At 46.0% G+C, this 24671-nt stretch overlaps 2 protein-coding genes across 2 annotated transcripts in view; one reads left to right on the top strand and one right to left on the bottom strand.

The window, feature by feature from the left end:
* Jak1 (Janus kinase 1) overlaps positions 1-8985 on the top strand; it is a 129213-nt gene extending 120228 nt beyond the window's left edge. Inside the window, exons 17-25 of the mRNA XM_051164747.1 lie at positions 1480-1631; positions 2692-2842; positions 2927-3021; positions 3935-4127; positions 4809-4933; positions 5276-5448; positions 6616-6733; positions 7134-7244; positions 8457-8985. Coding sequence (XP_051020704.1) covers positions 1480-1631; positions 2692-2842; positions 2927-3021; positions 3935-4127; positions 4809-4933; positions 5276-5448; positions 6616-6733; positions 7134-7244; positions 8457-8552 — 1214 coding nt within the window. The 3' untranslated portion in view covers positions 8553-8985. The remainder of the gene's footprint in view (positions 1-1479; positions 1632-2691; positions 2843-2926; positions 3022-3934; positions 4128-4808; positions 4934-5275; positions 5449-6615; positions 6734-7133; positions 7245-8456) is intronic.
* Positions 8986-11593: 2608 nt separating this feature from the next.
* Raver2 (ribonucleoprotein, PTB binding 2) overlaps positions 11594-24671 on the bottom strand; it is a 141239-nt gene continuing 128161 nt past the window's right edge. The window contains exons 10-12 of the mRNA XM_051164734.1: positions 23113-23221; positions 21329-21465; positions 11594-11783 (exon numbers count right to left, since the gene is read on the bottom strand). Of these exons, the coding sequence (XP_051020691.1) occupies positions 11637-11783; positions 21329-21465; positions 23113-23221 (393 nt within the window). The 3' untranslated portion in view covers positions 11594-11636. The remainder of the gene's footprint in view (positions 11784-21328; positions 21466-23112; positions 23222-24671) is intronic.

Genomic DNA, 24671 nt, shown 5'->3' with positions numbered 1-24671 from the left:
GCACTGAGCACCAGCAACAAGAAGAAAGGAAGCCAGCCAGCAGGTACAGAGTGCTGCTGCTGCTACAGAGAGGGTGGCCACAACCGCCCAGCCAGTGCTTTCCAGTCCTTTTGGTAAAGGTGCTGTGCTCAGTGGTGCTGGGTAGCACAGTATCCATGAGCTCTAGGAGATGGTCAGATGGCTGTCGGGGACGTCTGGCTCCACCACTGCCATGTTTTGGAATCCCACTGTAGCCATTGGGCAGCCATGAAGGCAGCACATTTCCTTTAACCAAGAGATTTCTGAGATCTTCATCCTTGCAGCAGATTAAGTTATGCAGAGTTATCAACTCCAAAGGGAACAGCAGCCGCAGCAGCTAAGACCTGAAGCTAGTGCTGCTCAGGCTGTGCTCAGCCTCCTAGTCAGCTAGGCCATACAAGAGGCCAGCATGCCTCAGGGCCTGGTCTGTTAAAGCCTTTGCTACCTTCAGCATTGAGTTTTACTCAGCTTAGCATGGTGAATTTCATTCAATATGTATGAAGAAAGTGGAAACTATGAAGAAAAATAAGCCCTGAAATAGCTCTAAATATCCACTCATTGGAGGGGGAGCAGGAATTGTTCATTCTTTGGAGCCTGATTTGTAGGCTACCATCCAAGACACCCAGCAAGGGTCTTGTCCTTGGTGATGACTCTAGCATAAGCAGTGAGGCTTGGAATCTAATACAGCGTGAATATGGGGGCGAGACCTACTTCAGAACGTTGCTTGCACTTCATGTGGCTGTTGTAGATCTCTGAGGTGGCTATGAGAGGGCGCTGATGCCTATGCTATGCAGTAGGGCAGATTAAGAGGGCTGGGAAGGTTAGGTGGGTCTGAGTCCAGTGCTGCGCTCAGGTGCCACACTGCTGCTCCGCTGTCCTTCCCAGCTAGGAGGCTGCTCTGTGGAGGCCACTGCATTAGCCAAGAACATTTCCAGGGGACATGGCTGAAGTATCTTTGAGGTTGCTGGCCTGGCCTTGGTTAGAAGCCTGAGAGGTCATTAAGAGAATGAGATACATGGCTGCCTTTAAAAAATTAAACAAACAAACTAACAAAATGTGTTCTTGTCCTCTTGAAAAGAAGGAAACCCGCATAAAATAACACTAACAGTGCGGCACCATGGAGCAGGCAGGACATGTGTGTGGGCAGCTGCCTGCCTCTGCATGTGTGGGACTTCCTCCCCACCCCTCCCCTAGCCTTTGTTCATAGACCCTGCTCTTCATGGTGGCTGGGCCCTGTGGTTCCCCTTCTAGGGGAGCCTGTGGAGTAGGGCCTGTGTGCTGGCCCTGATGCGGAGCGCCCAGTCAGGGACTAGCAGATTGCTGTCTGTGGGCTCACCACAGGCCTGATGTGGCCATGAACCCTGCAGGCCGCAGGCCCACCCTTGTGGCTGCAGTGGCAGGGTCTGGTACACTAGACGTTGTAGGAGCTGGTCGATAGGCAGATCTGTTGCCTTTCTCCAGAGTGCATAGAGCGAATTCCCTGGATCGCTCCGGAGTGTGTTGAAGACGCCAAGAACCTGAGTGTGGCTGCTGACAAATGGAGCTTTGGAACCACACTCTGGGAAATCTGCTACAATGGCGAGATCCCCCTCAAAGACAAGACCCTGGTTGAGGTGAGCACTTGTTTCTGGAGGGAGGTGGGTGAGATCTCAGAGGCTCATGGGCCTTGCACAATGCAGAGTAGACACAGGCTTGTGCATGCCTCTCCCCCACAGGCCTGCAAGCTTTGTCATCTTACAAATGTAACTAACCTCCTTAAGCCTCAGCTCCATTGCCTATAAAATGGGAATAAGTAACGACTCCTTTGTGGAGTTCTTAGGCAGACAGCCAGGCCTGGAACTGCTGCAGTACTGTCCCGAGGTTTTGAAAGGCCTGTTGAGCTTCTGCTGTATACCATCCTGGGCAGGACTGAGACTTCGGCCTTGCCTTCCCCCTGAGGACTGCTAAGGGTGCCAGGGAGGTCAGCTCAGTGCAGGGGATTCTGCTTACAGTGCCTTTGCAGCCCAGCATGGAAACTGAAAGTGAGTTCACTTAGTTTTAAAAAGTGATATTATTTCTGATTTTAAAATAATTTAAAAATTGGGAGAAAATATTTCTTAAAGGTCATCACTGTGCCATTCCTGACTGCTATGAATACTCTGGCATGATCTGCATGTAGTTTTTAAGCTTAATGTTATGTGAGCACTTCCTGATGGGATTCTTAGAATTTTTATAAACTTAATGAGTTAATTGTCTTGTTTAGCTCTGACTTACTTAGCTAATCTTACGTTTGGTACTTATACTGTTTGCTCTGTCCAGTTTTCCAGGGAATACTTTTGTATATTAAGCTTCGGCTTGTGTGATTTATTTCTGAGTAGTGCAGTAATTGGAATTAATGAGTCAGAGTTTGAAGTGTTAGAAGGCTGTTGCCCATTGCCTCACTATTCCAGAAAGGCTTCTGGGCTGCCCTGGGCTGCAGCATCTTGGAAGTGGAAGGGCAAGCATCTCCTTGCATCTGGGTTATTTCACTATCAGGACTGTGATTTCCTCAGGCTGGAATCAGGCCACTGGAGCCCCACATTGAGGAAATCTGCCGTTTGGCAGAGATGTTGGGATTAAAGCGATTGATTCTGATGGTGGGGAGTGGCAGGTCTGGGGGTGGGTACTTGGCCTCTCAGTTGTCGTTCTTTGCAGAAGGAGAGATTTTATGAAAGCCGCTGCAGGCCAGTGACTCCATCTTGCAAGGAGCTAGCTGACCTCATGACCCGCTGCATGAACTACGACCCCAATCAGAGACCCTTCTTCCGAGCCATCATGAGGGACATTAACAAGCTGGAAGAGCAGAGTAAGTCTGAGCCAGGGTCAGCCTCAGCCTCAGAGAACAGTGGGAAGGGAGAGTGGCAGTCCTGATCCTTGTCTCTTCTGTTAGATCCAGACATTGTTTCAGAAAAGCAGCCAACAACAGAAGTGGATCCCACTCATTTTGAAAAACGTTTCCTGAAGAGGATCCGTGACTTGGGAGAGGCAAGTTATGCTTGGGCTCTTGCCTTCTGTTTGCATGTCACCTGTCTGCAATGAAAGCTGCCATGCATCAAAATTTATAAAAGCATGGTAATGCATTTTGTGGGGAACACTCACCCTGCTTCACTTGACACCATGCCAGGTTGTGTGCACTTGCACATGCCTGACTGTATCAGCACCCAGGACCTATGTGTGACAGCTTCCTCAAAAGCCTTGATTTTTCTCTATGGTGTACAAGAGGGCCAAGGACAGATGTAATACATACAAATAGCAAAGTCTCTAAATTGACTCTTCTAATATTATACTTTGTGACTCCTTAAATGAGGAAAGTGCCAAAATAAGAGTCACAGGCTTTCTTTTGGATGACAGTTGACGTGGCCACGGCAGTCAGTCCCTGGGATTTGTTTTCATATAGATAGGCCCTCCACATTTCACTTGACATCATGGCTTTCTACTAGGTTAGCAGCGCCTGCAGCGAACATTTTTACAAGCATGGTCCTTTGTTCTCAAACTGTTAAATGGCTTATCTGGGATTTGATGGTCCCCGTGTAAGTGTTCTTTTCAGCCCCACTAGCTGTGTCCTGTAGCCCTGGCCTGTGACTAGGAGAGAACACTTCACTTGTCCTCTGGATCCAGAGGTAGCCTCACTGCTTGTGGAGCTCACTGTCTTGGAGAGTAGGATTGATAAAGTGGCCCCTTAGCCACCTGCTGCTTTCTTAGTCTTGGCTTAGCAGAAGTCAGTGAGGTCAAATGCGCATGAGCAGAGGCGAGTGGAGAGTCCAGGTGGAGCTTCACCTAGGTCAGACTGAGTTGTTGCCCATCGCCTTGAGAGGCACAGCGTCAGAACAGGGCGTCTTCTCCTCAGTGCATCTAGCTGGCCTGGGCCTCTCTGACAGCACGGACATCTTCCTTCCAGGGTCACTTTGGGAAGGTGGAGCTCTGCAGATACGACCCCGAGGGCGACAACACAGGGGAACAGGTGGCTGTCAAGTCCCTGAAGCCCGAGAGTGGAGGGAACCACATAGCTGATCTGAAGAAGGAGATAGAGATCTTACGGAACCTCTACCATGAGAACATTGTAAAATACAAAGGAATCTGCATGGAAGACGGTATGTTTTGCTCACTAGACTGCTGGGTAAAGCCCCAGTGCTTCTCTGGGCCCTAAGGGCCACTGCTGGCAGGCAGTCCCCAGCCTCATCTTTAGCAGCTGCTGTGGGCTGTCAGGCTTCCAGGTGTCACACTGACAAGACCCTTACCAGCTGCAGGCCTCACAGGAAGCTGCCTAGACTCTCCCAGGCACGGAATGCGAACTTTGTGTTTCCACGTGTCATGCTGGGAACAGGACTTGACCAATCCAGATAGCCACACTGATGCTATAAGGAAGTGACAGCTGTGCACCTCCTTTCCCTATTCTGATCTAGTGTTACCTAGGGCATTCTGATTTGTCCTTGTCTAAGCCAAGGCAGCAAGAGTTACTGATCCTGTGCCTTGTTTGCAGGGCAGCCCACCATTCATGCACGCACTGCAATACTGCTGGTGCTAAAGGACTATGGGCTATAATTGTAGAACTAATCATTGGTCCAGTGATGCACAAAGCACTAGGGACGCATCATCCTGATGAGGCCTGTACCTGAGACAGGACCTGGGGATTTACTGCTGAAATGTATCTCTGCCAGTGGGTGGCTCTTCCCATGCTTCAGGGGCAAAGCTGAAACCCCTCCAGGTCCTTGTGCAGAGCCCTGCTCCATCCTGCTTGCAGCCTCACCCTGACGCCACTTTCTCCTGAACAGGAGGGAATGGGATCAAGCTTATCATGGAGTTTCTGCCTTCGGGAAGCCTGAAGGAGTATCTGCCAAAGAACAAGAACAAAATTAACCTCAAGCAGCAGCTAAAATACGCCATCCAGATATGTAAGGTAAAAACACATAAACAGAAAAAGACAGCAAGTCCTTTAAAAAGTAAGCATTCTATACTGGGTACTTGGTTGGTTAGACCTCAGTGAGGGACTTTGTACTAATTAAACTGAGTATTTAATTCTGTACCATTTGCATGAAGCAAGAGCCTCCACTAAGCCAGAGAGTGGGTTTGTTAGGTCCAACAGCTTCGGTTGGACTTTAAATTTTTGGATCATTTAATCTTATAGCAACAAAGACTGTTGGTAATGTGGGAACGAAATGTTTCTAATTGTGAAGCGGAAGATAGAAAACATGATCTGAAGTGACCTTTGCAATGGGTCTGACCCAAACTTCTCTCTTAGGGGATGGACTACTTGGGTTCTCGGCAGTATGTTCACCGAGACTTAGCAGCAAGAAATGTCCTTGTTGAGAGTGAACATCAAGTGAAGATCGGAGACTTTGGTTTAACCAAAGCAATTGAAACTGATAAGGAGTACTACACAGTCAAGGATGACCGCGACAGCCCAGTGTTTTGGTAAGTGAATCATCTTAGCAGCGCTTTGAAAGGGCTCTATCATTTCATCCCTGGGTGCTTATCAGCCTCTGTAGGCTGTACCCAGCACAGTTCTCATAGCTGTGAGCAGGGGGAAGAGGCTGGCTCTTTCTTCATGCATACATGCAGACGGCCTGGAGGGGTCAAGGAGATCCTGGAAGAGGAGACTTGGCTAGATTTCAGGAAGCACTTGTTAGCTACACGCTGCCGGCCACTGCCATCTCAGCCTGGAGCGCTCCCTGGGGAAAGCTGCCTGTGTCCCGACAGTTCCCCCTGGTGCCTCCTGTGCAGACTTGTGTAGCCCTCCCCACCAGCAAGGCCTATACATACACTTCTTTCCTCATTTAAAAACAGAGCGTTTTGAGGCCCTTGTTTGTGCCAAAGGCTGGAGATTTGGCGACCCAGCCAATTGAGTCCTGCATTGTGGGTGAGGCAGCCAACTCTGTGGAGCAGTGGCACAGGCTTCGAGTACAGCCTTAGAAAGGCACTGCCTGTGTGGGTAAGAGCTGAAAGACTCGGGAGCAGGGGAGTAGGAGAGCGGAAGGAAGCCTGTGCTGCGCTGCTGACAAGAGTGAGGAGAACTGAAACCACTGAGTCACCTGCAGCTTTGGAGTGCGTGGCTCAGTCAGAGCTGAAGAACCTGAGTTTGGGAGCCTGGACTTCGCCGCAGTAGAATCCACCAGAGAGTTGACGTGTGGAGAGTTTGTGCTGAAGGTTACTATGGAAGGGAACAGGAAAGGAACAGGGGACTCTGGGTCAGCTGCTTCAGTGAGGCAGGTCAGAGCCACACGCCTCGAGACAGGGGAAAGTGGATTTATCTGAGGAGTGTTCAAGAAAACAGTTCTGGGGTGCCTTGACACCAGAGAGGGAGCTGACTCTGAGTCTGCAGGGATATAACCTGGGGCTAGTCTTTAGGGGACTGTTTCCTTCCCAAAAGAATATCCCCAAGGACATGAGGGACACAGATCTTCCACTTGAGGGCAAGAAACTGCTGTTAGCCTTTAGGCTGCTGCTTCATACGTCAGACATGTGCTGTGGCCGCACGGTAGATGCATGTGTGACTTAAGTTCTGAAGACTAGAGAAGCGGCTCTCCTGAGGTACTCTGTCACCCTGGGAGTAAATAAAGCTCACCCCTGCTTCTGTTGCAGGTACGCTCCGGAATGTTTAATCCAGTGTAAATTTTACATCGCCTCTGATGTGTGGTCTTTCGGAGTGACACTGCACGAGCTGCTCACTTACTGCGACTCAGATTTTAGTCCCATGGCCGTAAGTGTTAACTGCCCCTTCATCTGAGGTCAGCACCCCGTGGAAAAGCAGCTGTTCTTCTGCTGAGTCCAGGTTCCAGTCAGTTCCATTTGGCCTGGCCTGTCACATGACAAGGTCTGGCACAGTTTGCCTTCACAAGTGCAGAATTCTAGAAGATGACTCAGATTTTTAGGGTGAGGAGCCATCTTAGAGGATGATGAGCTCTGAGATTGAGTAGGGACTTTTTCACTTCATGGACAGCTGTGACTGGTCCCCTCAGATGTTGCTTATAAGACCTGTCCTCAAGAGCAAATAAGGATTTTAGATTTTCATTTACTGAGGATAAAAGCTTTGTTACTTTAATTTGTAGTTAGTTCTGGAAGCTTTGCCTTAATTTTGTTTGATTTCATTTTATTAATAGTTGTTCCTGAAAATGATAGGCCCAACTCATGGCCAGATGACAGTAACACGGCTTGTGAACACTCTGAAAGAAGGAAAGCGCCTGCCATGTCCACCCAACTGTCCTGATGAGGTAGCTGTGCCTCCTTCATGGGAAGGAAACTTCCTCTTCAATGTTTTTACAGCTTGAATTATCCAGCAGGGGTGGGGAAGGGGATGGGCAGAACAGAAGACCCTTAATCTGGCTGGAGAGTTGGCTCTTGGTAAAGAGTCTTGCTACTGTTTAAGAGGACTGAGGTTCAGTTTATAGCATCCACATTAGATACGACTTTTCTTTTTCTTTCATTTCTTTCTTTCTTCTTTTTTTTAGTAGCTACATTCGACAGTTTTTTGTTTTTGTTTTTGTTTTGTTGGTTTTTTGAGATAGGGTTTCTCTGTGTAGCCTTGGCTGTCCTGCACTCGCATTGTAGACCAGGCTGGCCTTAAACTCACAGGGATCCACCTGCCTCTGCCTCCCAAGTGCTGGAATTAAAGGCATGTGCCACCAACGCCTAGCAAATAAGACATTTCTAGATGAGATATTTGCCTTGGGGTGGATGACAGCGATGTCCTCTTGGGGAGCTGGACCCTCCATCCCTGCATGTCTGTCCACTTGCCTTCCCAGACAGTACACCCCATGAGGTATTGCCATTGCTTGTATAATGTATCCTACTCAGTAACATTTTCAGTCTTCTGTATTCTAAATGGGATCAAGCCTTTCAGGCCTAGGCTCTTTAATGTGCTAAGCTGCCTACCCCTTTCATTGGGTCACAATAGTGACCTGGATTCTGTTGAAGGTCAGTTAACCTGTATGGTAATTGAATATTACTATTTATGAAAGATTTGTTTTCTGTACTTTAAATTGTTCAAATGCTCCGTTCTTTGGTCCTATTAAGGAAAGGCAGTTTTCTAACATTCTCAAACTTACTTTCTAATTCCTTGATAATTTTGGATTTTTGTCTTTGTGTGTGGTATGCATGCATGTTTGCATGTGCTTACTGTGTACATGCAAGTACACATGCTTTTGTATGTGTGGGCATTTGTGGATGTCAGAGATTCATGTAGTGTTGTCTTACTTGGTTGCTCTGGTTTTTGTTTACTGAGGCAGGCCCCCCCAAAGCTAGCCCTCCTGATCCCTTCTAGTCTGGTCAGTTTGCCCTAAGAAGCTACGCCTGCCTGCCCTTTGGCTCTTAACTTCTGTTACACTTGTGGGGCAAGTACTTCTGTTTTTTTTTTTTTTTTTTTTTTTTTTTGAATCTCAAAAATATGACATTATTTGTATTATTCTTGCTTTTATTTTTCATAGGTTTATCAGCTTATGAGAAAATGCTGGGAATTCCAACCATCTAATCGGACGACCTTTCAGAACCTTATTGAAGGATTTGAAGCACTTTTAAAATAAGAAGCATGAGTCACATTTAAATTCTCATTTATCAAGTCCTCTCTCAAGCCATTTAGGAACCTTTTTTTCTTTTAATGAAAAAGTTTGTATTCTGCCTTAAAAGATGCTCAACAAATACTTGAGTTACTATACACGCATATGTCACACTGTCACTGAATTGGTGAAACTTTCTCTTTAAAGTTGTCACATATTAAATTTGTGAGGAATAACAACAACCAAAATACTAAGAATGTGCCTAAGCACTCCTCTTGGGAATACTGTGTCAGCTGTGCAGCAAAGGACTTCTGGGGCTGCTTTGCTGGCGTACTGATCTTAGATTAAGAACTGGACTTGCTGAACTCCTCCCCTGCCCTGAAGTCTTAGTATCTATACAATGATAGTCCAAGTGAGTAGGCACCACTTAGTATATACTATTATTTCTATTAAAAAAAAGGGGGGGGGGTCTATTCCTGCTACCTAGTAGGACTGCAATTTCAAGCTGTCGGTGCAGCAGCTCAACTGCTGTTTTCTTGGCTAAGCACTGGTACCCATCGTGGGACAAGGTGGTTCTGCAGGAGATGGCCTGGCATAGAAACTCTGCATGTGACTTCTTGAGAACTAGGCCTGTGCCCATGCTTAACTGCACTGCCTGCTTTCATCAGACAGACTCCTCTGATCTGGATGCTCGCTCACCTGCCTTCAAGAATACCAGCGCATACCCTTTCATAACTACCGCCTACAGGCAAGCTGTCAGCAGTATTGCAAACAGAAGACAACACCATCTACAAATCCTAATCATGGTTTTGACCCTCACCCTATACTGCAAAACTACAAAGAGAAGACGTAGCCGGAGGCACACCGGACTAGAGTTCAGGATTTGCTAGGCGATTCTTGGTTTGCTTGGAAGTAGCTACGTAACCAACAACATTCAGTTTCTTATTCAGTGTGAACCACAAGTTCTTCATGACCAAGAGTCTGGCAAATGTATTAATGCTGTTTAATACTTGTTTGATAACTTCTCCCCTTTTGAGCCCCCTCCCACAAGGAATTCAAGATCACTTTAGTAGCAACAGAACAGTTGCCATTTACATTTGTTTAGTTACAGTCCATCACCTGTTTATGTCAAACCTGTGGCCCGCTCTGTATGCACTTTGTTTACTCTTTATACAATAAACATACTAAAGACTTCACATGCATGTGCCTTTTAATATTTAGCTTGCATTCTGAAAGCATTTCAAACCATTAGCTTACACAGAAAAATAACAGCATAGACTTCTGGGGGTGGGTTGTAATGGCCTTCCATCGTTTTGCATTTATCTTCTGTCCAGTAATAATGGGCACAGGCTGGCAGAGAGGAGCAGCCACATGCAGAGCCTGAGTTCTCTCCACTGCTCCCTCCTCACCGTACAGCTCCAGTGTAGCGGTCACTATCCCCCCTATGATGTCTGCACGAAGCAGAAACGTGACTGAGTACCGAGGACACTGAATGCAACAGCAAAAGGCAGGGGAAGCTCAGAGCACGGAGAAGTCAGGAGTCATCGCTGTGTGCTAGTCATCCGTAGGTAGTATGCGTAGGATTTGTCTTACATTTTTAGCTGTCATTTTTCAATGAAAGCTGGTATATGCAATAAATTAGACCAACTAAAATTCTTCATAAAGCATATAACATATGTACCAGCTTTAGACTTTATAGTTAGTGCTGGAGATCTATATAATAGTCAAAAATGATAGTCCCCCAAATAAGGTATTTTAATGATCTGATCTATATAGACTAGGATCATAGAGATCCCAAACGTCATCAGTTATAGTCTTTTTACAATGAACAAATTTCTAGATGGAAAAAGGTCTCTCCCTTAATACCAAGATCTTCAGAAAATGATGAGGAAAAAACTCACATTAATAAAGACAAACATTCTTTTAGAAGTAAAGTGGAGTAGATACCCATTGTCTTTCAGCGTAACCACCAAAGAATGAATAATAAACAGAGTGAGGTAGAGCTCAGTAGCTCAGAATCGTTCCACACACTCCCCCAGAAACGTCTGTGTTGTTGGCTCTGCCGTGTCGTGGCCTTGTCTACTGATTAGACTTTCCCTCCTGTATGCTGTGATATGGCATAGAAACTTTAGCTCCGTGCCATGCACGTACATCATGTAAGATAGAGGGAATAGGGAGACAAGTCAACAAACCTCATGTATGAAGGACGAGAGTAAATGTCCCCTCCTTGGCAGGCTCTATGGTTCTTTGCTGAGGCTACCCGGTTGACACTATGACACAAGTGTAACTATGCAGTATATAACTGTGGGCAAGCTTCGCTGTGTTCCACATAAGATCTTGGGGACGCTGAACTTGCAGGTTTGTGTTGAAAGCGCTCACCTAGCCCCAGACGTTCAGATACGTAATCACTGCTTCCACAGGCAGCATAAAGCTAGGTGGTGAACTGCCTCCTAACCCTGGTATTATGTAACCGAAGTTACTTTTCCTGGAATACTTTGTTTTCTACAAAAGGTATAAATCATAAATTACGCCTTGGAGGTGAAGCATCTGAAGTGACATCACTGTCACTCTGCCACCGAGTTGGGATTGCGTGGCCTTGTGGAGCTAATGGACTCTGCATGACACTGTCTAGCGTCACCGTTACATGAGTGGGACTGCCACCCTTGCAGTTTGAGGAAAGACAACAGATGAGGCTATTCTAGGGAGAGTAAGGTAAATGCACATCGGCTGATAAATTCATTCTAAGGCTAAGGAAACAAAGGTTTCCCATTTATTGCTTCAGACTTTATATATGATGTCAAAATTGTTCCCAGGCCCGAAACAAGGACTATTGGAATGCTGACCCTCCAGTGAGCTGAGTTGTTACCACGTGGATTAAGACACATGTAATGCTAGTGGGAAATGCCCTCAACCAATGATGTTTCTTATTGCTAGTCGGGTATTTGGCTGATCTGCCTGCTGCATGACAGTTCCTTCTAGGAAGTCAGAAACCCGTATTGCAAGGATATGGCTAGTGTGAATGAAGTTAAGGCAGCAATGAGCAGCAGACGCCGCGGAGAACCGCAGCAGAGACCGCAGAGAACCGCAGCAGGTGGGCCGGAGACGCCGAGCTCAGTACACACGCTTCTTTTTCAAGTAGGTTTCCGTGTAGCTCGCTCCTGGGTCCTGAGGGTGCTGGCCAGCTAGTTCTACTGGGCCCCCTTCTGGGGCAGAGATGAGATAGGAGGAGCCTCGTTTCTCATTTCTCAAAGAGGATACCTGTGAAAAAGGCAGTAAATATGTCGGTAAGAAAAGCATTCTACCTTGAGTTGGTGTGACTAGAATCACAGACAACCAAAACTATGACAAAATACAAAAACTTTTGTTACAGGCATCAGACCTTCAGACCTCTGTAGAAGCCACCTGCGGAGGGCTGGGTATGGTTCAATTGCAGAGCAGCCTTCTAGCGTGCAGGAGGTCCTGCGTCCCATCCCAGCACCACAAAACAAACCAGTCACATCTAAGACCTTTACAGACCCCAAACCAGACCTTGGAGCCCTCAGCTCAGTCCTGGGATGTGGGAGAAGAAAACCTGTCCCTGTTTATACCCTGAGTCAGGGGAGCAACATCACGGATCAGCGTTTCCGATGGAGGAGGCAGGCAGAAACATGGACCTGTGTGAGGATTCAGTCTGCCTAGCAACTGGGCGGAGACTGGTCGGGTGGTATCAGGAAAAATGATAGCACAATGGAGAGTAATGGGATCTCAAAACTCTGGGGCCCCAAATAATCAATTTCCTGGCTCCCTTCCCAACAGTCTGGTCCACAATGAGCCTCATGTTTCCCATAACAGCCCATAGTAATCAGTACCATGAGACTGGACAGCACGGCCTGTGACCTTGCCCTGCAAGTAAGTGTGAGGTGCTTGCCAAGGCTACTGCCAGACACACAACACAAGAACAGCGGATGGGAAGCAGTCAGCTTTCTAACAACACTGGGGAGCTCTCGCATGCTGTGGCTTTGGATCAACAACTGACGTCTTTAAGACCTTGGAAGAGGAGAGGCTGCGTCACAAAGACAGCCTTCGTCCCTCCATCACCCTGTCAAGAAGGGTTTGCTCAGTGGCACAGCAGTTGCCTTGGGTTTACTTTGATCCTGAGCATTAAAAAAAAAAAAGCAATGACAACACTGAAAACCTAAGCTCTCTTCATTGGTACTTACACCTACAACCTTGGTCTAAGGCTTGGGTCAGATGTCCTACATATCAGATATTTACATTACAATGCATAACAGTAGCAAAATTACAGTTATGAAGTAGCGATGAAAATAAATTTATGGTCGGGTGTCACCACCACATGATGAACTGTATTAAAGAGTCCAAGCGTTTGGAAGGTGGAGAACCACTGCTCTGAAGGATTAGTCACAAAGCCAAGCACTGATTAGCATTTGCTTGGAAATCACAGAGGTGGGGGCAGGGAGGAACACAGATGAAACTATACTGGCTGTAGACTGACAGTTGCTGCTGCCTCCCCCTGTCAGCCCAGGCACTTCTCCCAGCACCTTCGTCTAAAAGGCACTTACTGATTGCTGACCTTACCTTTCTTCCTCTTACAAACCAGCAGCCCAGAGATTGGGGGAGGGGGGCAAAGTGCAGACATCTTCACAGTGGTCAGAACTCCCCTACACCTCCCTCCCTCCCCACACTTCATGGCAATCCATGGCAGGAGTCTCGACTGTCCCCTTTTAGGTCATCTTTAGTCTGCCAAACCAGGTAGTTAACTAGATGGTTTTATCCAAATGGTTCTCCATCATCCAAAGAACCAACTGAGATGGAAGAGATGAGCAAGAACGTCACGGGGCTGCACGGAGACCCAGTAAGGATGGGAAATGACAAGTGGCACTGTTCCTTACACGGTGGCCGGAGAGGGACAACGCTGACACCGTACATCACCGGTGACTAGCTTGGTAAGGACTGGCGAGCGCGCAACAACGGCAGTTGGGTTTTTGAAGCAAGCACCATATTCTGAGAAAAATGAACTCAGATCTAAAAATTAGTAAGGAAAATTAAAAGTAGCCACAAAGGGAAAAAAAAAAAAAAACATATGAAGCGACTTCCTGTTGTCTGTCCCCAGCATGCAGATTCTGTCCCTTCATACCCTTCACCCTGGGGTGCTGGCCCTGGGCTTCACATGAATGAAGAAAATGTGCTCTTGGTTCCTCCCTATCTGAGGACTTTCCTCCACACTGGGGAAAGGCCCAGGCCATCAAGAGGCAGAACTTGGACTTTATCCCTGGGATCCACATGGTAAGTGAGAACCAGTTCCCACACATGGCCCTCTGAGCCCCACAAGCAGGCCATGACATGTGTGCTCCACCATCCCTGCACACAAACGTTTTTTTAAAAACCCTCAAGTGCACTTGACGCAGCTTAGTCTGGCCTAAGTGATGCTGCAGAGCTGCAGCAGTAAGAACGAGCAGCTCGCCCTACAGATGCAGCACAGCCGGTACTTCCTACAAATTAGCTCATTTAAAATCCAAGACAACAGCCCACAGCAGCAGGGGATTTACAATGTAACCTGAGACCAGCTGAGGGTAGTGCAGATCCTTTCAATCCTAGCACAGCAAGGATCCCAGCACTCAGGAGGCAGAGGCAGGGGGATGTCTGAATTTATGGCCAGCCAGGGCCACATAGTTAAAATTATGTCTCAACAAAATAAAACAATCAAAAACAAACAAACAAACAAAAACCTCTGGGCTGGAAAGATGGCTCCATGGGTAAGAAAGAACGCTCGCTGCTTTTCTCAGTCAGGGTTTCTCCTGCTGGGACGGAACACCATGACCAAAATGCAAGTTGGGGGGGGGCGGAGGGTTTACTCAGCTTTCACTTCCACATCACTGTTCATCACCGAAGAAAGTCCACAGGGCAGGAACCGGGATGCAGGAGCTGAGGCAGAAGCCACGGAGGGTGCTGCTTCCTGGCTGTCATGGCTACTCAGCCTGCTTTCCTATAGAACTCCAGGACACCAAGAATGGCACCACCTACCATAAACCTGGCCCTCCCCCATTGATCACTAATTAAGAAAATGCCTTACAGCTGGAGCTGGAGCCAATTCCTCAACCGAGGCTCCGTCCTCTCTGATGACACACAAAACCAGCCAGTACATCGCTCTTGCAGAGGACCAGGTTCATGTCCCAGCAACCACACTAGTGAGCTCACAATCATCTATAAGTCCAGACCCAAGGGATGTGACACCCTCTTCTGGCCTCCAAAGTCATGTGCATGCATATAGAAACAAGCAGACACAAACACACACACACACACACACACAAAATGTGCTGCTGCTTTGGTGAACTTGCACTGGGATGTTTACATGCCCCATCAAGATGCTCCACGATACTTTGATCACTAGGCCTTACCAAAGTGCCCCATCGGTGTGGAGACTTTCTAGCAAACATCATCCTCAGCAGGACTCTCCCCCAGGGTGAGGTAAAGCCACCTATCAAGGTTTTTCCCTGGGTTCCGGTCTTTGAAATCACAACGCAAGGCTGAGACCTCCTGAGCACCATAGTTAACGACATCACAACCTGGTGTGTGGGTGGAATTACTGTCCACTCTCCTCCAACTTCCCACAAGGGACCCCAGCATCTTCACCTGTAGATAGTCATCTTTCACCAAGAAGATGAGAAATGCAGAGTTGGTGAATTCTGGATTCTTCCTTTACCCTTTTTTATCCTTGGTGATCTCAACCAACCATTTCAGTTGTAACGAACAACATGCTCCCCCATATCCAGACTTGTGTGATGACCAAGCAACAGTGAGCATTATCCTGGACCAGTCATGCAAACTAAACCGCCTGACATGCCCGCACAACCCATTCCACTCACGTTCCTACCCATCCCAGCCAGTGACAATTCCGTTTTTCCAGGCCCCAAACCTTGGGCCGTTCAAACTACCCTCCATCCCTCAGCACACTGTTTTCTCAACCTCCCTTTGCTCCCGGTCAGGCACTGTGCTCCAAGGGCCACTCAACATCATTGCTATTTGCATGGCAACTGCCTGCTCTGCAGTCACAGCGTAGAGTACAATCCTAAGGGCATCCAAGGGCCTAATGAGGTCCCAACCTGTCTGTTCTATCCCCACCCACTGTGACTTCATTTTCCATGTTGCTCAAGCCTCTCCTGCCTGGGCACTCTCGCCATCTCTCTTCTCCTTCCTTTAACAAGGCAAGCATGCTTGCCTCACACATCTCTGAATATGTTGTTCCTACTTGTGGCACCGTATGACACAGACATCTTTGTGTCTATAAAGCTATTTGTCCCCAAAATCACCTGCTAAAAGTCACTGTGTCACATTTTTTTGAAATTGAAACTCACCCAAGCTGTAAAAGTAATACAGCTTGAGTGTACTGTCATGGGCAGTACAGCATGATGCGCTTTTGCACTATTTTTCCACTAGATGGCAGCATTAGGCTACGGAGAGACCCAGTGTCTCCATAGCTTTTTGTTCCTTTTTGGGTTTGCACCCACCTCAACTCATCACATAGTCTCTGGCTGATTTCCTAGGCCAGGCAGCCAGCTTTGCAGTAGGAAAGATCCCTGTAGCTAGGGAAACACAAGACTACAGCTCAGCAGTGCAAAACACTCCTGACAGTGAGCCAGGTGGCTGCCAGCAAGCCAAGTGTGGAAAAAAAAACCCATCACAGTTCAATGACTACAGAAAACAGTGAAGGGATTCCCACATTACTCCTCATATTACTGAAACTAGTGATTATGTTTATCTGAAAGGTCACTGATAAATGTTGTCCTGTTCTCTCCTACTTTAATAAAAGGGAGAAGGAATATTCTATTGTTTTGTCTGATTGTAGTTAGAAAGTTCAACTCCAGTATTAAATAAATATTTAATAAGCTGGTTCATAGTCTCCGGTAACATGGGCTTCTAACAGCCATCTGATGTAGACAGACCCGGTCACCTTTACCTCAGAATCTGAAATTACAAACTGTATATATTCAAATTAAGAAGATCTCTCAGATTATAACACTATTAGATTTTAAAATAACGACACGGCATTTGTTTCTGGCTTCATTTTTCATAGTCCACTTCAAATACTTAAGGCATGTAGTTTTAGGGACAATTAGCTGCATTTCAGTGGTGATCCTAGTAATTATAACCAGAAAAGTGGGTAGGAGAGCCCATTTCAAACTGGCTTCTAGTTAGCTCGAGACTGGAAACCGGTGGCTTAACTTGGCTAATGGCACACACTTTGGAACTTCTGAGCACTAAGCACTAAGCACTAAGCAAAACAGGCTCCATTTAGTATAGATGGCTCAACAGTTAAGAGTGCGCACTGCTCTTGCAGAGAGCTCCAGTCCAGCTCCCAGGACCACACTGGACAGTTCCGGGGGACCCAACACATCCTTCCAGCCTCTGCAGGCACCTGTTCATTTGCGCACACCCCAGCACAGGTGCGCACCACGCATCTAACTAAAAATCAAGCACTGAAAATATTCAGAGTAGGGTGTTTGTTTCTAAGCACAGAGCTGTGAGGCGCTTGCCGTCTGCCCCTGCCCGTGCCACGCTCCGGATCCTCCCCTTCCTCTGGACTCCCCGGAGCATCGATCTGACTCTTTCTGCAGATTTACTTGCTCTTCACGTTTCACACAAACAGAACCATGCATACGGCCCTTCGGCTCGCTTCACTCGGTATGCTTTCAAGGTTCTGAACGGTACTGTACTGTTGGTTTGCTTGCTACCTGGTGGACAGCTGGGCTTTCCCCACTTGGCTGTTACCGATAGCCTACCATAAACACTAGTGTATAAACTGGTCCGCAGATGCATTCAAGTCCTCCTGAGCATGTGTCTAGGGGAGAAACTCTTGACCATATAACGACTTAAGGTTTTTGAGGAATGCTAATTTTTACTGACTGCTCACCATGCCCTTGCCCGCACAACTCTGGCTCTTTCTTCTTCCTGTTCCTAGGTTTGGATCATTTCACATGACTTACGGTCCATGCTTGTCACTCTTGTCCCTGATGATGAAGTTTTTACTTTACTATAATTTTCAAACTCAGCGTTTCCACTGTTGAGGCCCTGCCTGGTGTGACCCAGCTCCCACACGCCCAAGCTCTTTCTTTACATGCGGTTCACTTTAATTCTTCAGTGTGTTTTAGGCCTTTGTCTCCCGAGTCCAACATCCAGGTGACCTTGGGAGCATTTTGTATCATCTGCCTCCTCTGTGCACAAGGGTCAGTGTTCTATTGCTGACACCATGACCCAGGCAATTCTTTTTTTTCTTATTTTTATTTTATTAATTTATTCAGATTATAACTCAATTGTTATCCCATCACTTGTGTGCCTCCCTCCCTCTCCCTTTCACTCTATTGCCCTCCCCTAGGTCTAAGACTGAGGGGGACCTCCTCCCCTACTATATGGTCATAAGCTATCAAGTCTCATCTTGGTAGCCTGCTTATTCTTTCTTTGAGTGCCACCAGGCCTTTCCATCGAGGAGAGGTGGTCAAATATGGGGCACCAGAGTTCATGTCAGAGTCAGTCCCCACTCTTCACAGGACCCAGGCAATTCTTATAATGGGAAACATTTCCTTGGGGCTGGCTTGCAAGCCTCAGAGGTTTAATCCGTGTCATGGCAGGAAGCTTGGCAGCACGTGGGCAGACGTGGCGCTGGAGTAGCTGAGAGTTCTAACCCTGGACTGGCAGGCAGCAGGAAGAGACACTGGGCCCTAAAGCCCACCCCCAGCAACACACTCCCTCCAACAAGGCCACAATTCCTAAGCCCCGTCAAGCACCTCCACTCCCTGATGACCGAGCGTTCCCATCTGTGAGGCTATGGGGCCATTGCTATTCAAAGCACCACAGTGGCCTATGCTTTCTGATTTCTTTACATGTCTATTGATTTTGTTGCTGAAAACTGAGGATCATTTGAAATGAAATGTGGTACCTGGGAATGAGTCTACAAACCGCTTTCCCTTGTTATGGTTCAGTACCTTTTTTTTGAACTTGTGAAAAGCCAGTCATCCTTGCTGTGCATGGCTCTTACAAACTACTGTTAACTCGTGTGGTCAGCTAATGTCTAGCAGCGTTCCTTTAACACCTAAACTTTTTTTCTGTTTAAAAAAATTTTTTTAATAATTTTTTCATACAGTGTACGTTGATCAAGTGATTTTAGAATTGAACTGAAATTAAACTACTGACACATTACCACACAGCGCTTTGTGTAATCTGTTAATGGCTACCGTACGGATTACAATGCACATTCCTGTAAGATGCAAAAACCCTATCATCACATCTCACTTGCTCCACACTGTTCCTGCACTGGTGTAGTAAACTAACTATCTGCAAACAAAGTCAACACTGCTCTACGCTTTTTACATTAAATAAATAAAAAAGGGAAACATTGTTCTCTTCACATTTTACTAGCACTACCAGTGGCTCTGACTGCTGGAGAGTGGGTACAAGATGAAGAGGCTGGTAAGCATCATGGGGTGTGCAAGGAGGCCCCCAACAATTAATTGCTCACCTCAGCTGTCAGCATTGCCAAGGCTGAAGAGTCTCTCAAGACCACATGCTTTGCTGTGACCCAGCTACTTGCCAGATGAGCTCCTTGTCAGTATGGCTCTGTACACTTGTGTGAGTGGAGATAAAACCTGCCTGACTTACAAGAGGGGACTCTGTGCCTGTTCTACCTGTAAGTCTTTTTGAAGCAAGTTTTGATGGTTAATTCTTTAAATATTTTATACTCTCCCATTAACACTACGTCCAGCTGTGCTTGGCCCATTACTGGGGCTTCCAGGAAAACACACACACACACACACACACACACACACACACACACACACACAATCTAGCTGAGCAAGCCAGAGGGATCTGCCCTGACTTCCTTGGTGGATGGATCTTGATCTGGGGCTTCCAAGAGTATGTACACACACACACACACACACACACACACACACACACACACCCCTAGCTGAGCAAGCCAGAGTGATCACACACACACACACACACACACACACACACACACACACACACACACACACACACACACCCCTAGCTGAGCAAGCCAGAGGGATCTGCCCTGGCTTCCCTGGTGGATGGATCTTGATCTGGAAGTAGGAGGCAAAGAGACCCGCCCTTCCCCAACTTGTTCTTGTTCACCGTGTTTATCACAGTAACAGAAAAGCAAACCAGGACGGGTGCAAAGGAAGTGACAAATGTGGAAAGTACGGAGATGCTAGGACCCACTTCAGAACCTCTCCACGGGCGAGTGGACATCTCTGTGCAGGTCCCCAAGTATCTGCTTAGCCACCCCAACCTAAGAACTGGGTCTGCTCAGTCAAATGAGACCAACTTCAAAAGTCAAACTGGAAACGAAAAGCTCAGCACAAACAGGACCTTTGAGGCTTAAAATTCACATTTCACTAAATTCTTAAAAACCGACTACGCTTCTCCTGCTTTGAAAAGTAAGCTCTGTTCTCCATGAAGAGAGAAAAAGTGGAGCTTTATAAGACTACATTTTGTAAATATTATTTTCACAATGTATTATAAAGATTTTACCCTCTGGTTACACATTATATCACGTTAAGTATCCAAGTTGTATTTACTGGTAAACATGACATAATTTGCTTGCTCAGTCTTTGTTGAACATCTTGGTTGTGTCTAATCTTCACAACTATATTATTCTTAAATGATTCTATTTATCTCTAATAGTTTAACTCGTGTCCCTTACATATAAATGTAATCAGTGAATGGTGAATTATCCATGTCATTTCTGAACACACTAACAAAGCTGGACCCTTAGGAAGCAGGAAAATGTCTTCCTCCTAACACTCACTCTGAGCCCCATTCTTTAAGCTAAGCAGGCCACACTACCTAACCGTGTCAACAGAACTTGTGAACATAACTTGAAATAATACTCCATGCTCCATACGTTTAGCCAACTGCGCGTTGGAAATACTTGAAAAACTCTGCACCTGTACCAAACACACACAGCCTCTCTTTGTTATCAACCCCTAAGCAACACAGTGTATTTCCATAACGCTTCCGCTGCATCAGCAATTATAAGTCATTTAAAGAGGCTCAGAGAATGGAGGAGATTTGCACACAGGGCACCGTACAGGTGAGATGAGAGCATCCACGGGGGCCCTGACCAAACCTCCTGTAGATGCTGAGGGCTGGCTCCTCTCTCACGCTATCACTTTGTATACGGCTGGGCAAGGTGGTGCGCACACACGAGCCCAGCTTTCTGGTGGCTGAGGCATGGGGAGCATAAGGCCAGTCTATATAGTGAGATCATCCCCTAAAGTCAAACACGCTACTAGAGTTAGTACAGGAATGCCTGTGAATGTCAGCAATGATAAAAAAAAAAAAAAATGTGTTCTCTTGGATGTCTAAGGCTTACACTCATCTAAAACAGAGGGCAGCAGAATTTTAAGGAGAGAGTCAGGTAGCAAAAAAAATGTAACCTTGTAAACCGTGTAGGTCTATTTCACTGGGTATGGCAGTATGGCAGCATTATAGAAAATATGTAAATGAACAGATGTATTATATGCAACCAAAAAACAAGAGGCAGGCTGTAGTTTCATCTATGGGCTGTATTTTGATGACCACTAGTAAAACTGTAAAAAGTAAATATTTGGTATAAAATAATATTAAATCATCTCTTGAACTCATTCCCAACTTTCAAATGATGATGAAGAGCTACCACCCTCCACGTCCTCCTAAGCTAACGCAGTCATGAGGTAGCACACAGTGTGGTCTCAGCGGGGAGCTCAGCCAACACATCCTTGTACTGTCACGACCTGTGCATCACTCACCTGGACATAATCCTCGAAAGGTGGAGAATAAGTGATGCACTTCTCCAGTGCATGCTGGGACTCACTTCCCTGAGCAATTACATCCAGAAGGTTGCTTGTAATTCCAGTCTTCTGTGGTTCACCTTTCCCTGCAGCTGCTAAAGGCAAAAGCAAGGCCACAGTCAGTGATTCGCTAAATCACAAGCAGCACAAAACGCACGGACTCAGCTTTGTTTCAAATATGGTGCCAAGAAATATTTGTATTTATTTCTTCCAGGAGGAATTATATACTGTTTCAGTCATTACAGCAACTGAAAATGGAAGCTTGCCATAGGTAAAATAATGGAAACCTCTGAAATATGTACACACACACACACACACACACACACACACACACACACACGCATAAAAAATATTCTTCTTCTGTACTGAGCATTGAAACCAGGGCCTCAAGAATGACAGTCAAGCACTCCACCACCGAGCTGTATACTCAGCCCCAATAGACAAATATTCTACATAAGTGGCTCTCACCCTTCCTGACGCTGTGACCCTTTAATACAGTTCCTCACGTTGCGTTGATCCCCAACCAGAATATTACTCCATCGCTACTTCTCTGAATCATAAATGTAAATATCTGATATGTGATCCCTGAACAGGTCACGACCCACAGGTTGAGAACCACTGTTCTACATCAAGGCATTATAAAGTGTTAACTAAGCACCTTTGCTAAGGCATCAGGTGTCAATGTCAATTTTCAGGTGAGGTCAGCAATGCTCTGGATATAGAAAAACAGCACATACCTTTTCCCTAAGCGTAATTGTAAATTAATGTTTAAAGGCATGCTTTGTAAAATGCCAAAAATGAATATCAAAAAAATTACAGTAATCTTTAATCTCCTTCCTTGCCGTTGACAATCCCTCCAGGTTTATGACACACATTTGCACAAACACATTCTGCTAAGATCAGAGCTTCAATAACAACTGCAGTCACGTGACACACATTTTTACTTTTTCATTTTAAAATGGTTTTAGAGGCTACATCATCAATGAGTGATTTTTTTTTTCTTCCTTTCTTTTTCTTTCTTTTTCTTTCTTTTTTTTTTTTTTTCTTTTTCCAGACAAGGTTTCTCTGTGTAGCCTAGACTGTCCTGGACTCACTTTGTAGATCAGGCTGGCCTCAAACTCACAGCGGTCCACCTGCCTCTGCCTCTGGAGCACTGGGACTAAAGGCGTGCATCACAACCGCCCAGCTGAGTGATTATCTTTTAGGTCACAGTGTTCCATTCTGCATATTCACCCTCTCCCCTACCGGGCACCAGTAATGTGTGCCTCAGTTTCTCATTGCTGTCTTTATTTTAGGACCGTGATTGAGTGAGAGTTGGCTCATAACCACTGAAGGCCAAAGCGGGAGTCCATTTCTCCTGACTGATAGGCGTGCAGCTAGGGTATCTGGATGCATCGGCTACGTCATTTCCAGGCTTCCATCTCTAGCGTAGAATAGTGACTCTACCTGCCCTATAAATGACATCAGTGCACTAAGCAAGCCATTGCCTTTGTTATTTTCAATTGTGACTTAATTGAATAAAATTATTTTGCTATCAATAAAAATACAGCTGTACAGATTTTTAACTGTTTTCATTTTCATATTTTTTTCAAATAATGGACTTATTATTAAAGACTTGGGTCACAATTTAGGGCTTAGCCTTGTCCATAGGCACCATGAGCTTCTACTAAGTTAAGATGAAAGCAGAGGTCGTTACAGAAGTCTTCGGGGATTCTCCATGCCGACGCGCAGTCCTCACTTACACAGGCACACACTGGGTAACACGCTTGCCAAATTCAAATACGGATTTTTACTGAGCCGAATTTCTTTTGGTGGTTCTCCCAAGAGTGAAGTCTGACTCTTAGAGGCAGCCTAGTCACCAAAAACAAAAGATGAGGTGCTTAATGAGCGAAGAAAAGAATGCGGGTTATCAGAGTCCTTCACACGCACACACAAAAAAGTCACAACAGAATCTTTCATTTCATACAATTAATGCATTCTTATTTAAAATATTTATTAAAATTAAAAATGTGCAAAGACTTATTTTTCAACATATCTTGTACAGTGTGATCATTTGTGGACCCTAGCTGGGTGCAGCTGTGCATGTCTTTAATCCCAGCACGCATGAGGCAGAGGCAGGCAGATCTCTGAGTTCGAGGCCAGCCTGCTCTACACAGCCAGCTCCAGGACAACCCAGACTAGATAGAGGGACCCTGTCTCAACAATCCCAGTGAAAAATAAATAATGCCCTAGTCACAGAATTCTACGAACGAAGTAGAACCTGAGGCACCTTGTGTCTTCTCACTTGATCTTAGAGAATTCATCTTTGCAAGAAAAAAAAGCTAATTCCATATTTCTAGAGATATGGCACTAACACTTACTATAAGATTTAAATTTCCTGGGCTGGAGAGATGGCTCAGCAGTGAAGAGCACTGACTGCTCTTCCAGAGGACCGGGGTTTAATTCCCAGCACCAACATGGCAGCTCACAACTGTCTATAACTCCAAGATCTGACACCCACACACATACAAGCAGGCAAAAAAAAAAAAAAAAAAAAATGCACATTAAAAATTTTTTTTTTAAATTTCCAATTATGTGGCTAAAATCAGGTGACACAAATGAAGCTGGTTCCTCTCTAGTCCCGACAGTAATACCAAGAAAAGAAAAGATTTCATGAGCTAACTCTGAGATTGTCTGTGTTCGACAGGACACTGTGTGTTCATATGCCTTGGGGGCACAGCCTTTAACACACCAAACGAGACGGAGGCCTGAGCCTGCACTGTGGCCCTTGTTCTCCTGAAAGATTTCTTATTTCTTACTCTTTGTTCTTTGTTCACAGACTTTTAAACCACAGGCTGGTTAATATAAGCGGGATAAAGCTAGGATCTTAGTTTTCTTTTCAAATTGGTTCTTTTTAAATAAGCACAATAAAGAAAGTGTAATCCCACAGGGCATGGTGGTGCACGCCTTTAACCCCAGCACTCAGGGAGGCAGAGGCAGGAGGATCGCTGTGAGTTCGAGGCCAGCCTGGTCTACAAAGCGAGTCCAGGACAGCCAAGGCTACACAGAGAGACCCTGTCTTGAAAAACAAACAAGAAAGAAAGAAAGAAAGAAAGAAAGAAAGAAAGAAAGAAAGAATAATCCTGAGTGTTCATTTCTGTATTTGAGAGCCACAGCCCCTTGTATGTTCCTGATGCTTTCCTGACCAATAGTGCTGTGTGTGGGTGGTGGAACCTGTCTGAGACGGCTCCGTGTGCCTCAGGGACCTGCAGGGTTGCTTGTCGTCTCTATCACATGGCAATGTATCCGTTCATCCCGTTTA

Source organism: Acomys russatus, chromosome 2 (genome assembly GCF_903995435.1).
Source record: "Acomys russatus chromosome 2, mAcoRus1.1, whole genome shotgun sequence".
NCBI classification, from domain to species: Eukaryota; Metazoa; Chordata; class Mammalia; order Rodentia; family Muridae; genus Acomys; species Acomys russatus.
The sequence above is the reverse complement of the archived record's forward strand: the minus strand, read 5'-3'. Positions and strand labels throughout refer to the sequence as shown.